At 40.9% G+C, this 13333-nt stretch overlaps 1 protein-coding gene across 1 annotated transcript; it reads left to right on the forward strand.

Annotated features, from left to right (window-relative positions):
• Nucleotides 1–40: 40 nt before the first annotated feature.
• Nucleotides 41–12965, forward strand: tatdn3 (TatD DNase domain containing 3). The gene is made up of 10 exons (XM_061707159.1): nucleotides 41–219; nucleotides 5057–5089; nucleotides 6106–6179; nucleotides 6278–6371; nucleotides 7077–7139; nucleotides 10327–10436; nucleotides 11406–11461; nucleotides 11627–11739; nucleotides 12529–12609; nucleotides 12683–12965. The coding sequence occupies exons 1-10, from the start codon at nucleotides 163–165 to the stop codon at nucleotides 12818–12820; spliced, it is 819 nt and encodes a 272-aa protein (XP_061563143.1). The 5' UTR covers nucleotides 41–162; the 3' UTR covers nucleotides 12821–12965.
• Nucleotides 12966–13333: the final 368 nt, after the last annotated feature.

A 13333-nucleotide genomic window follows, 5' to 3' on the forward strand; every position in this document is an offset into this window, starting at 1 on the left:
ACAGCCTGGTGCCGCTGCAAAAACAGTCCCCTCAGGAACAATAGTTGGGAAGAGGTTGGTTCCGGGTAGCGATTAAAACGAAAACAGACACGAATTCAGCCTCTTTTTTTAACGTAATTCTTTTCTTTTTTTTGTTTTTTAGAGTTTATTTTTTGATTTTCAATGGATTATGGCTTCGTTGACTGTCACTGTCACATATCTGCACGCGAGTTTGACGAGGTAAGGACTGAGTGAGATGTAAATGCATGTTTGGCTGCATGAAATACACCATGAACAAAACACAGAAAAGTGGATTTAATGTTACATATAGATAGGGTTGCCACCCGTCCCGTAAAATACAGAATTGTCCTTTATTTGAGAAAAAAATGTTCCCGTATTGAACTAATACGGGACACGATTTGTCCCGTATTTTCATTAACTTTTACACCATATTCTAGTTGAATTATTGAAATAAATTAACTTTTACACCATATTCTAGCTGAATTATTGAAATAAATTAACTTTTACACCATATTCTAGCTGAATTATTGAAATAAATGAACTTTTACACCATATTCTAGTTGAATTATTGAAATAAATGAACTTTTACACCATATTCTAGTTGAATTATTGAAATAAATTAACTTTTACACCATATTCTAGTTGAATTATTGAAATAAATTAACTTTTACACCATATTCTAGTTGAATTATTGAAATAAATTAACTTTTACACCATATTCTAGTTGAATTATTGAAATAAATTAACTTTTACATCATATTCTTCACCTGTATGTATATTATACATCTGGGCTGATGTGGACATACGTAGCATAGGATGCTATTTCAGTTGCTAGTATGGTTGTCTGTCTCTACAGTCATGAAAGTTCAATGCCATTAAAGCACTTTAAACTTTAAATCAAAGCATTTTGTTTTTTCACATAAAATAAACACATTTTTATTCAGTTTAGAAGTTTTGGGGCTTTTTTTTTTGGCTCCTGCGCTGCTGAAATCAGGGCGTCCCTTATTTCTATTTCTGAAAGGGGGAAACCCTACATATAGACGAATCCGGCGAAACCCGGAAGTCGAGCGGGCCGCCATTACTGCGGTGGCGGCTCCGCTCCTCCGCTCCAGCCCATAGACATATATACGTATGGATCTATTACTCCGCTCCCTGCCAGGCTCTCTTAATGTATTTGTATCATCGGAAAACTCCTGTCCCGTCACGTGCATTTGTTTTGATAGTGAATGAAGACGGGACGGACTGTCAAAACCACTTTTCTGTTTCACCAAGTGAACAGACGGAACGCAAAAAAAAGATGTTAAACTGCTGGAAAGGAACTGGAATTTACCTGGATACCTTAAACAAGGAAGCCAGGGAGCGGTATATGGAGAAAATAATGATTATTAACGGTTTGATCCATATGAAATCACTACTAGTGGAGCTCCGATGAGGATTTACTGCCGCAGTTCTGCAGAACCACCGTCTTACTACCTTGTTTAGTGTTTGACAGCTGCTTTGGTAGATGTTTGACTCGCCATGTGTTTCAATAAATTAGTATAATAGTACAACATACAGTACATCTTTTTTATTACTCTTACTTCTCTTTTCTTTTTTTTTATGCTGAAGAGGCTCCGAGACATGAGCAATATTTTTGTTTTCCTCGTGAGATTATTTTTTTCTTCTGCAGCTACAAATAGAGTTAATATTTTTTCCTCAACAAACTAGTTTTATCTGCAGATTGGGGTTATGTATGTATGTATTCTGTATCATCCGGAGCTGAGATAGTTCTGCCCTTCAATTAGAGACCTGTAATTGCGTTTTTTTTCGTCATCGGACGCCAGGCGATCAATAAAATATTCTTGGATACCTAAAATTAAACAAAACATACACAGGTAATATTTAATTGTGCAGACATGCCTCGTAAGGAGAGGAGGTGGAGAGAGCTATATTACAGTGTTTAATCATACACTCCCTTATCTCCCTATTCCTCTATTCTTTCCTGCTTATCGCTCAAACAAATCATTATTTATAAATTAACATCAGCATTAATTTAAGATACCTTCATTATTTATGGAAGGCCACTGTCTAACATCATCAATCCAGCTATAATGATGCTGTAGAGCGTCAGGTTACAATAACAGCGCTGCGGTGGCAGATTGACACCTGCCACCGCAGCGATGGCGCCGCCGCAAGATGGCGGCGCACACAAACCGGTCGCCGGATTCGTCTATAGAGGTGGGTAGTAACGAGTTACATTTACTCCGTTACATTTACTTGAGTAAGTTTTGAGAAATGTTGTACTTTTAGGAGTAGTTTTGAATCACTATACTTTTTACTTTTACTTGAGTAGATTTGTGAAGAAGAAACTGTTCCTCTTACTCCGCTACATTAGGCTACGTTGAGCTGTTACTTTTCTTTTATCCCTTTTATCCGCGTACGCGTCAATCTCATGACATCACTGAGTGATTCTTTGGGAAAAATGTTTGTTTTTGCATGTTTTGTCACATTTACACAGACTCAAACACACACAGAGTTTCTATGAGTTCATGTTTGTTCTAGTTCTGCCTGGTTAAAAAAGAAAAGTACAAAGGCTTGAAATTTTGTGCAACTTGTGCTTAATTTTTTGCTTAATTTGCTTAATTTATTCTGTTATTATTTTATTTATTTTATTATTTATTAGAGTACTTGAATTTACTTTAAGATTATTTTAATTTAAGCTATTTTTTATTAATTTTAATTTATTTGATTATTTTATTGATTTCATTTGCCTGAAGATGATTATTTTGTACTTTTGTCTGTTTGAATGGTTGAAAAATAAATCAGACGTTACTCAACAGTTACTCAGTACTTGAGTAGTTTTTTCACCAAGTACTTTTTTTACTTTTACTAAAGTAATTATTTGGATGACTACTTTTTACTTCTACTGGAGTCATATTATTCTGAAGTAACAGTACTTTTACTTGAGTACAATTTTTGGCTACTCTACCCACCTCTGCATTTATGTACATTCATGCAAATCTAAAAAAAATGTACATTACAAACATACACAGAAGAGCCCACATAGGGTTTCCAACTGTCCCTTGAAAAACGGAATCGTCCCGTATTTATAAACTAAAGTCCCGTATTGAGCTGAAAAGGGACGCACTGTCCCGTTTTACTGTGAGAGTCAGAAAATAGTCAGAAAAAGTCAATGGAAAATGGCATTGAGCTGTTGAGTTCATAAGTTATTTTTTTATTATATAGTTACAACTGTAGCCTACAGTAATGGCCTTTGAGGCACACATATGTTTTCTACAGACTTTCTGTTTGCACTTTTGTTATTGCACTAAATGTCTGGAATCTAGAAGCCAATTTTTGTTTAGGTATAGAGATGTCAAAGTCTGGAATAGTTGGTACCATATTGCAAACAATTGTAGGTCCCTATCCATCTTCAAAAGTCGCTCAAGAGAGCATTTAATTCAACAATGTAGCCAAGAAAGCTCTTGCTTTTTTGTTAATGTTTCTTTTGTACTTCATATTCTGTGTTGCCATTTTTTCAGCATAATATTCATATTTTCATGATCATGTCTTTATAGGTCATTTTTATTTTCATTCATGTTCTGCATGCAATTTTTATGATGTATTATTTTTTATTTTATTTTATATTTTGTATCCTCATCACTATATTGTTAAATGTTATTAGGTGGGGGCTCCTCATAAGCCTACTGGCTCGCTCGCTCCTCCCAGCACAGTTTCTTTTAACTGCACTTATTTGTGTGATGTTATTTTTATTGTATGTGCTAAATAAATCTAAACTAAACTAAACTAAACTAAAAATGTGCACTATTACAGGATGGATGTTCTGCTTTTTTTCTATTGTTTTATATTAATGTATACAATTTTAAGTTAAGCAGGACAGGTTTCTGTTTAAGAAAGATACTTATTTTGTTCAGTTCATTTTGTTATTTTGTATTCAAGTGAATTGCTGGAAAATAATTTGTTTTCCATTCAAAAATATGCATCTAATTCAATTCAGATTTGAGTCAAACAGTTAAAAAATCGTTTCACTCACAAAAAAGGGGCTAAAAAAATTCACCCACATCTTGAAAATAGTTAAAAGTTCAATGACATCCATCTTTATCTACTTGACGTGTAACAGATCTCACATTTTGCTTTTAATACAACTCTTTTTTTCTGTTTCTACTAAAGAAAATAAACTGCAAACTAGTATCTCTCTCAGATATTTTGATCGGTACTGAAGTACTCCAGCCCTCTCATCTCTGCATCTCCTACATGTGTCCACAAATATGCAACAAGATTTAAATTTAGGGCTCAAAGAGGAGCTTTTAAAGACCAGTCTAATGCTTTTATCAGCCTTTTCAGAATCAGAATCAGGTTTATTGGCCAAGTCAGGTCAAATAAGACAGGGAATTTGACTCAGTTATTTATTTTTTTAGCTCTGGGTCAGTTTCATTGTCTTTGAATGTTCATTTCTGCCTCTTTTTTGTTTTAAATCTTCCATCCAAACTACCTTCTGACCAGCCTGGAGGTGCATGTTTTCTTGCAGGGAGGTTGGATGCAGCCATATGGGCCTAATAAATGTTAATGTCTTTAACTCAACCAATAGGAATATAAAGCTGCTCCTCGATGGCCTTAAAGCCTTTATCTTTATCGTAATGATCAATAACATCTGAGCTCCTCAGACAACGCTCTCCTCCTCCTACCGAGTTCAACCCGATGCTCATAAAACCCCAGACAGAAAACCCCTCCGTGGTTTTAAATTGGCTGATTAAATCATCATTAAATCATTGAAGGGACCTTTGATACTAATCAGGGTTTAACGGTTAGTTTGAAATGTGACTGTGACCTATTTAAGGGATACCAACAAGTCTGTCTGGGTGTGAAACACACAACAAATCCTGTTGTTTTATACTTTTAATGGTTTATTCTACCACTTAGTAAACTGTATTATTTCCCAGTAAAATAAAGCAAATAAAGATGGTTCAGTTGTTCTTAACTGCTTAGTTCAGATTTTGGTGCTTGGTAGTCCGGCTGTGCGAGCAGACGTTGCAGTAACGTTCCTATTGTCTCGTAGGATCTGGAGGACGTGATCCAGAGGACCAGGGAGGTGAGGAAAACCCGGCCTTCAGAACTGATGGTTTCCATGGTGACCTGAAGTGAATAACAAAGTAGATTTGGGATCTGTGTGGAAATCCTGGTCTTGTTTTTGTGTTCAGCTGTAAGTAGGTAAAGTTTATTTATAGAGCACTTTTCACAGACAGGGGATGTTACAAGGTGCTTCACAAAGAATAGAAACACTACAATAAAAGTAAAAATACAATAAAAACAAGACGATACAGATAAAAAGCTCCTGGAATAAAAGTACATAAAATCAACATGATGGTCATGAAACAACCCTCTTATTACTTGCATGGGGCAGCTGAGCAGCTTTCTCTGATTCGGAGGGAAGAAAAATCCAAACCCAAAATAAACTATTTTTCTTGAGCATCAGTCCCATTGTTGGGTCCTTAAATCAACATTTACATAAATTCATTACGAGGAAAGACACAGAGGCTGTTAGAAATTATTTTTAAGGCGCTTTCTGCAGAAGGGAAGCAAAGTCGGAGCTTTGCAGAGCAACATGGCTCTCTATGGATGCTCTCGACGAATGCTTCGCTGGTTCCTCTTCTGCATGAGCTTTTTATTGAGAATTTGACAGGAAAATGACCATATACGGTAGACAATGAACAATTGGAAGAAAACACATACGGAGGTAACAGACATCGAGGTTAAAAGGTCACACATGTGATATTTCAGTTAAAAAGGAACTAATCTGTGGTATGCAGAAGCTTAAGTTTTAAAAGCAATGGGTCACTGGGGTCAAATGCCTTCCGGACTAAAACAGGAACTTCATGGGGGTCTTGAACAGATGGTCCAGGCTAACCTTTAGTTAACCCTAAAGGACAATGGGACAGCTGAAACCTTGAGTATATCAAAAGCACGTGACAGTTCATAAGGACAAAAACTAGTTCAAAAGTTTGATTAACCTCACACCATCAGCCGAGCAGCAGGACAGGAACTACGTATGAACGAATCTGTATCACGGCGGTGAATAAAGCATCTCCCTGTTGTGTGTGTGTGGAGGCCGGCGTGACGACCCTGGTGGCCGTGACGGAGGACGTGTCCGAGTTTCCCAGAGTTCTGCAGCTGCAGGAAAGGTCCGTATGTTTAACCAAGTTTTATTTCAGATAAAACACGTGTCCAGCGGGGCCTCGTCTCCGTTTTCCCTCCCTCACGCCTGATTCCCGTCCCGCAGACATCCAGACCTGCTGGCTCCGTGTTTCGGGATCCATCCTCTGCAGGCCGGCGGGGGTCCGGGGGATCCGGGGAGCCGCAGCGTGAAGCCGCAGGTAGGAGACACACAGTGGCCACGGTTACATGATGTTTTTTAATTCTGAATTAATTATTCTGAATTAAATAATTCAGAATTAAACTATTTTTCTTTGAGTTTACATGGAAATAGTAATTCCGAATTAAGGTTTTCATGGAAAACATGTTTGATCGGCTTTATCCAATTCCTCTCCAGGTCTGGGGGTTGGGAAGGTTCTGATTGGATAGAGGGCGGACCGGACGTCTACCGGAAGAAAAACAAACTTAGCCGCTACAACTTTGAAAAGCTTCCAGTTTCCTGTTTCCATCTGTTCTTTTACTTATTTCCAGGTCCTCCAAGCTATTTATTAAATAAATGTTCTCTGCTCTTGACCAGCGTTTACTGCGTGCTGCCATCTTGAAACTTTGTTAGGAAAACCAGCCCAGTGTGGAATATAAGCGTCATGGAGACAGACGGGCGAGGGAACGAGCAGAAAGAAAGACCGCAATTAATTTAAAGAGGATTGAGTGTTTACATGATCGCAGAATTATTCTATTCGGATTTAAAATCGGAATAAACCAGCCATTTACTTCGGAATTAAGTTTAATTCAGAATGGGTATTTACATTCGGAATTAGGTGTTTACATGGTAATTTTTACTCATTTTAAATCGGATTTAATTTTAATTCTGAATTAAAGAGGAATTAAACTTCCCATGTAAACGACTGTCTCCCGTCTCCCTGCAGGACCTGGACGCCGCTCTGCCGCTCTTCTACGAACACGCAGATCGCCTGGTCGCCGTGGGAGAGGTGCTGCCGCCTCTGAACCCGAACCAGACCCGTCTCCTCCGACACGGACGCCTCACTAGGGAACTGACAGGGCTAGTTCTAGAAAATTATGACTAGGCTGCATCTCAGATCAGAGGGGGTGCACATGCCTGGCACGTTATTCAACACTTTATTGCAGCAATATTGCTGCAGAACAAAGAAGTGAAGGAGAATTGGGATTGGCCCTAATAACAGCAGCTCCTGAGTCTATTGAGTCCTATGGGAAAAGTGAACGTGAGCACAGATTATTACCAATTCCTTCGCCCCATAGTAATAGCAATTTTCAGACCGACAGATTAGGAGAAAATGAACTTTGTTTGAGACCTGTCTCTGTCTGAGCAACACACTCTCACGAGATTTGGCTCTCATAGCTCTGCTCTCTGGTGGTGCTGATCATAGACATATATATATATATGTCTCTGGTGCTGATTCAGAGATTCAGAGTCGTCACTGCAGAACTGCCAAAGTCGTTTTCCCATCGGATAAAATTAAGTTTAAAACTCAGGGTGCTTTCACACCTGTACCGTTTCAAGCACTTGTTCCGATACAGGGAACGTTTCCCCCTAAAGATCGGAACGTTTGGTATATGTGAACACAGCAATCACGCTCTGAAACGGTACAAAACAAGCGTTCCGAGATCGCCTAGGAGAGGTGGTCTCGGCCCGATTCCAATCGAGACCTGAAACGGTTCATTTTTTTTATTTGTTGTGAGAACATAATCCACACAGCAACCGACACAACTCCATTCATTGTGTATGAACGCGGCGCAAGGAGAGGAGTCGGTGCAGCCTCCACCACCTTCTCTCCTATTGGACGTGCAAGATGTCTTCCCAGCACGGCACAAATTAAACATTGTTTGAAATTAAACAATGTTCAATTCGGGCAGGGTTTGCGCAGCCCAAACCCGGCTGCAGCAGGCGGCCTCTCGTCCGCTGCCGGGCTCCGCTCTGCGCCGAGCGCACATAAATGAATGGGTAAAGCCTGATTTATGGTTCCGCGTTAAATCGACGCAGAGCATACGCCGTACTCTATGCCGTAGGCTCTGCGTTGGTGTAACGCGGAACCATAAATCAGCCAAAGCCAACGGCTGCGGTCTGCGCTGCGCTGAAAGGGGCGTGTTGTTTATCCCGGGGTGAAGAGGAAACTCCTTCCGCGTTCATTTGACCAATCAGAGAGCAGCTGGTTCGCGCATGGAATTTGTTATCAGCTTTGAAACGGTACAGACGTTTGCCTTGTGAACACAAACTCCACAAACGAGAAACGGAACAACTGTATCGGTTCAGCCCCTGAAACGGAACAAAACAAACGGGCCACAGGTGTGAAAGCACCCTAAAATAAAACTTGCTTCTTTGCTTAATAATACTGTTATTGTTATTATTGAAGTCTTTTTGGAAGGGAAAAAAGAATATTAGACTGATCCGATGATGTTGTACTGGGTTGATATCAGATAAAGCAGAGCAGATAAAAGGTAGCAGATAAAAAAAAAAACGCGCGGCAAAATAAGGCGCAAATATTAAAGTTGTACTGTATCTAGTGTTGTATGTTCCAAAACGATGTGGGGAGAGGGGCGACCACGCCCACTTAGGAGACCGGAAGTGTATACCATTTCATACCATTGGCAGTAACGGTAATGCGCTATCTTCTGTTTAGAGGATCTTTGGTAATATTGCCGTAGAACAAAGAAAATGCTACATTTAGTCTGGGCTACATCACCCATCAGAGAATCTAGCAACAGAAAATAAAACAGAAAAATAAATATAACCTGTGTGACCAGCGTTGTCTAACATGTTGGCGTGGTTGTGCTTGAACAACTTCCGAATATCCACGGTTACTTTGTGTTAACGGAGCAGCAGAGAGCAGCGTCTTGCTGGTGCAGGAATCTGCGCGCTGGACGCAGATGAGTGACGCACTTGTCAGTTGTTTTTTTCCGTCTTTTCAACTGAGCATGCAAACACATAAACTGAGGGTGCAATGCTTATGCACCCTCGTAGAAACCGGGCCTGGTCACTGACCCGGCGGCGTTTATCTAAACCACATGTCAGAGATCCTCCGAGAAACATTGGTGTAGTTTAGGATTCTAACTTTAAAATGGAGAAGACAACTTCTATTTTGTTCCAGTTGAGGCTTTTATCCAAAGTTAAACCCTTTTTATCTTTCAGAAACTTTGAGAAAGTTATACACGCCACACCAGATTTATCTGTTTTTAAATCTTTACATGGTCTTCGTACATCTCAGGTCTTTTAAATGTCCTTCTGGGCTCTGAGGTCAGAGTTAAGATCAGGCTCATTAAACCCAGACTTCACCTCCTAATCCCACTTTAAAGAAAACACTTAATGCCAACAACCTTGGAAATGATAAAAAACAACACGTTTTGTGAGCTGAAGATGAAAACACTTCTTAAAAGAGTTAACTTTACTAACTTGTGTTTGGTAAATAGAAGCTACATGACCCAGATTCACCTTCGGAAGGTCAAAAATGCTCCGGAAATCAAACTTATTCTTATCTTTTATTCATGAAAGAGTGAAACGAACAAGTGTTGAAAGCAGGTTCCCCAGCGTGAGACTTAGGCCCCGTTTACACGTAGCAAAAACTGTGGTGTTTTCATGCGTTTTGGCCGTTCGTTTACACGAAAATGAAGCTCAAAGTCTCCAAAAACCATCATTTCTGAAAACTCCGGCCAAAGTGGAGATTTGCAAAAACTCTGTCTTCACGTTTGCTTGTAAACGGAGAGAAACAGACATTTAGGCTTCAGAACGTCACATTATGTGACAGAAACGTCATGTGTGCGACCTTTGTTCACAATTTGTTTGGCCACCATCAATATTTTCTTGTATTTTACCTGTTTTATATTCTAAAGTCACACTTAAAAGTAACTCCACTTCTCTGTCACTCCAAACGAAAGACTCTCGTTCATCTTGGAAGTAACTGGAAGTTACTCGTGTCATTTGTTGATGTTTTTTTCCAGGATTCTGATTGGCTAGCATGACTTTATCTCCTCGTTACACTGCCCCCTGCAGGTTTGGATGCTCATAGCACCTTAACAGATATTTATGCGGTTTGTGTAAATTTATTGTAATGTATTTTTCAAAACGTAGAGGGGGAAATATCCGTTTTTGGAAATACGCGTCTATGTGTAAACGCGCCTTTGTCTGGTTTCCTCTGGTTCCAGATCGGTCTGGACTTCACCCCGTGGTGTGCGCCGACTCAGCAGGACAGAGACGACCAGCTGAGCGTCTTCGTCCGGCAGCTGGACGTGGCCAAGCAGCTGGACCTGCCGGTGTGAGTAACGGTGGCACCCCTGGGTGACATTCTGTTTAAAATATCAGACGTAATGTCACCCAGAAATCCCTTTAAGATCCCTACGCCCCCCTTAGGACAGGAGGAGGATCTGTGAGCTACGAGCACTTTATCACGACAGACCTGGGGAAACTTTGCTTCAGTAATGAGCAACTATAAAAGACTCACTTAATAAAAAAAAAAGGTTTGAAAACCTGTTTAAAATCGTTAATCACTGTAATATGTTTAAAGATGCTCTCAGGGTGCAGAAATAAAACTTACGGAAGAGTATTAGGGCCATGCAGGAGAAAAAATATTTGAGAGGGGAAGATTTTTTTTTATTGTGCACTTCGAGAAAAAAGTCGAAATGTCGAGATTAATATTGAAATACAATTTCAAGAATAAAGTTGAAATTTCGAGAATAAAGTCGAAACTTCGAGAATAAAGTTGAAATAAAATTTCGAGAAAAACGTTGAATTGTCTAGAAAAAAGTCGAGAAAAAAGTCGAAATGTCGAGAAAAAAGTAAAAATGTCAAGATTAATGTTGAAGTACAATTTCGAGAAAAAAGTCGAAATGTTGAGAAAAAAGTCGAAATTTCGAGAAAAAAGTCAAAATGTTGAGAAAAAAAGTCAAAATTTTATGAATAAAGTTGAAATGTTGAGAAAAAGGCGACATTTTGACTTTATTCACAAAATTTCGACTTTATTCCTGAAATTGTATTTCAACATTTTTCTTGACATTTCGACTTTTTTCTCAAAGTGCACAATAAAAAAAATCTTCCCCTCTCAAATATTTTTTCTCCTGCATGGCCCTAATACTCTTCCGTAGTAGGTTACAGTTGTAGTAAATCAGAAAAAAATAACAACTCAATACGGGACTTTAGTTTATAAATACGGGACGATTCCGTCTTCCAGGGGACGGTTGGCGACCCTAGTCCAGACCGTCTTCTCACTAGCCGTTTGTCCCCGCAGGAACGTCCACTCCCGGTCAGCCGCCGCCGTTACCATAGAGACCATGAGGCAGCAAGGTGAGCTCCTGCAGCCGCTGCCGTTACCATAGAGACCATGAGGCAGCAAGGTGAGCTCCTGCAGCCGCTGCCGTTACCATAGAGACCATGAGGCAGCAAGGTGAGCTCCTGCAGCCTCCGGGACGCCCGTCCGTCTCCACGTGGTGACGGTTCTGTGTCCTGCAGGAACCAGCCGGGCTCTGCTGCACAACTTTGCCGGGAAGCCGTCGGTGGCCCTGGAGGCGGTGAAGGCCGGATACTTCCTCTCCTTCCCCCCCGCCGTCTGCAGGAGCAGCCAGGTACCTGGAAACTGGTCGGGTTTAGTCGTCACGGTGACCCCCAGGGCCGGCCCAAACCTCCACGGGGCCCTAAGCAAAATGTTTATTTTGGGGCCCTCTATTCCTGCCAACAATACTGATTATTGATCATTCACACACCCACTATAAACTTATTTCATGTTCTTCCCTGTCATTACAAATACCACGGAAGAGTATTAAGGCCAGGCAGGAAAAAAAGTAAAAATAATATTTTAGAGGAGGAAGATTTTTTTTCCATTATGCATTAAGTCGAAATGTCGAGAAAAAAGTCGAAATGTCGTGAATAAAGTCAACATCCTGACACTATAACAAACAGATCAGATCAAATCAGAATCATCTTCATTGGCTGGGTTCGAACATTGTCCAACAAGGAATTTGACTCCGGTTATTTCGCTCTTTAGGCTTTGGTGTTGAGAAAAACATGTCTCCCGTCAAATAGCAGCAAAACAATCGTGCTGTTGAAAAGCACAGACCTCCACCAATAAGCTCAGTTTTCCATTCCCCTTTCAAAAAATTCTTGGATCCAGACAGCAATCCGGATCATCACCAAAATCCGTTCAATTGGTCCCTGCCTCATTGGTAACCTATCCTGAAAATGTCTTCAAAATCTGTTCATAAACCTTTGAGTTAATTTGCAAACAGACAAACAAACCAACCAACGCACTTATTATCACCTCCGCCCATGCAGACTTTTCCAGGCCCACTCATTAGCCGCGTTCTGGCTCCGCCACTGTGGTCACGGTGAACTGATTGTTGTCTCCTGTCTCCCAGAGGGACAAGCTGATCCGGCGGATCCCGCTGGAGCACATCTGCCTGGAGACGGACGCCCCGGCGCTCGGGATCGACCCAAGCGTGAGTGTCTGCCGTGTTCCAGGAGCATCGTTTCAGGTCGGTGGTTCAACTCCCGTCTCCGTGTGACTCTCAGGTGAGGAACGAGCCCTGCAACATCCACCTGCCCTGCCGCCACATCGCCGCCCTCAAAGGCCTGTCGGCCGAACACGTCCGGGTCGTCACCTCCCAGAACGCGTACCGGCTGTTCCCCAAGGCCGACAGATGCCGCTGATCCTCCGAGACTCGGGTTTCACCGCATTTCTCAGAGGAAAGGTCGGATATTTCGCTCTGGAACAACTGACGGATGGACGTTCGGAGAATCTTTACCTGCAAATCAGTGTGGCGGGAGCAAAATCTTGTTCATTTTAAAGGCAAAATGAACAAAAACCTAGGAAGGATTAAAGAGCTGCAGTTCCTGGAGTGGCAGCCGCCCAGAAACAAGTCAATCCTCCATAAAAATCTCTGTTAAATACAACTTTAAAAAGGAAATAAATGTATTTACAGCCTGGTTTTGTGTCCATACCTTTCTTTGGACTCATTGGGGTCACATCCCTGATCCTGTATAAATAGAGGGAATGTGCATGACGTCACAGATGCGACTTCACAGCGGGTTCCGACCACTGAGTGTCAGAAAGACTGAGTGAATAAAGACTGAGTGCCCGATTTACTAAGATCCTAAATAAAGAGTACTAAATTGCGTGTGCACTGAAAAAGTTTGCGCGTGCTGTTGTTGTGTGTTTTGCGG

Source organism: Cololabis saira, chromosome 18, assembly GCF_033807715.1.
Source record: "Cololabis saira isolate AMF1-May2022 chromosome 18, fColSai1.1, whole genome shotgun sequence".
Taxonomy (NCBI): domain Eukaryota; kingdom Metazoa; phylum Chordata; class Actinopteri; order Beloniformes; family Belonidae; genus Cololabis; species Cololabis saira.

Coding starts and splice junctions, on each gene's coding strand:
- tatdn3 (XM_061707159.1), top strand. CDS start 163: ATGGATTATGGCTTCGTTGACTGTCACTGTCACATATCTGCACGCGAG. Junction 6,372..7,076: donor GCCGCAGCGTGAAGCCGCAG/GTAGGAGACACA, acceptor GTCTCCCTGCAG/GACCTGGACGCCGCTCTGCC. Junction 11,740..12,528: donor CCGTCTGCAGGAGCAGCCAG/GTACCTGGAAAC, acceptor CCTGTCTCCCAG/AGGGACAAGCTGATCCGGCG.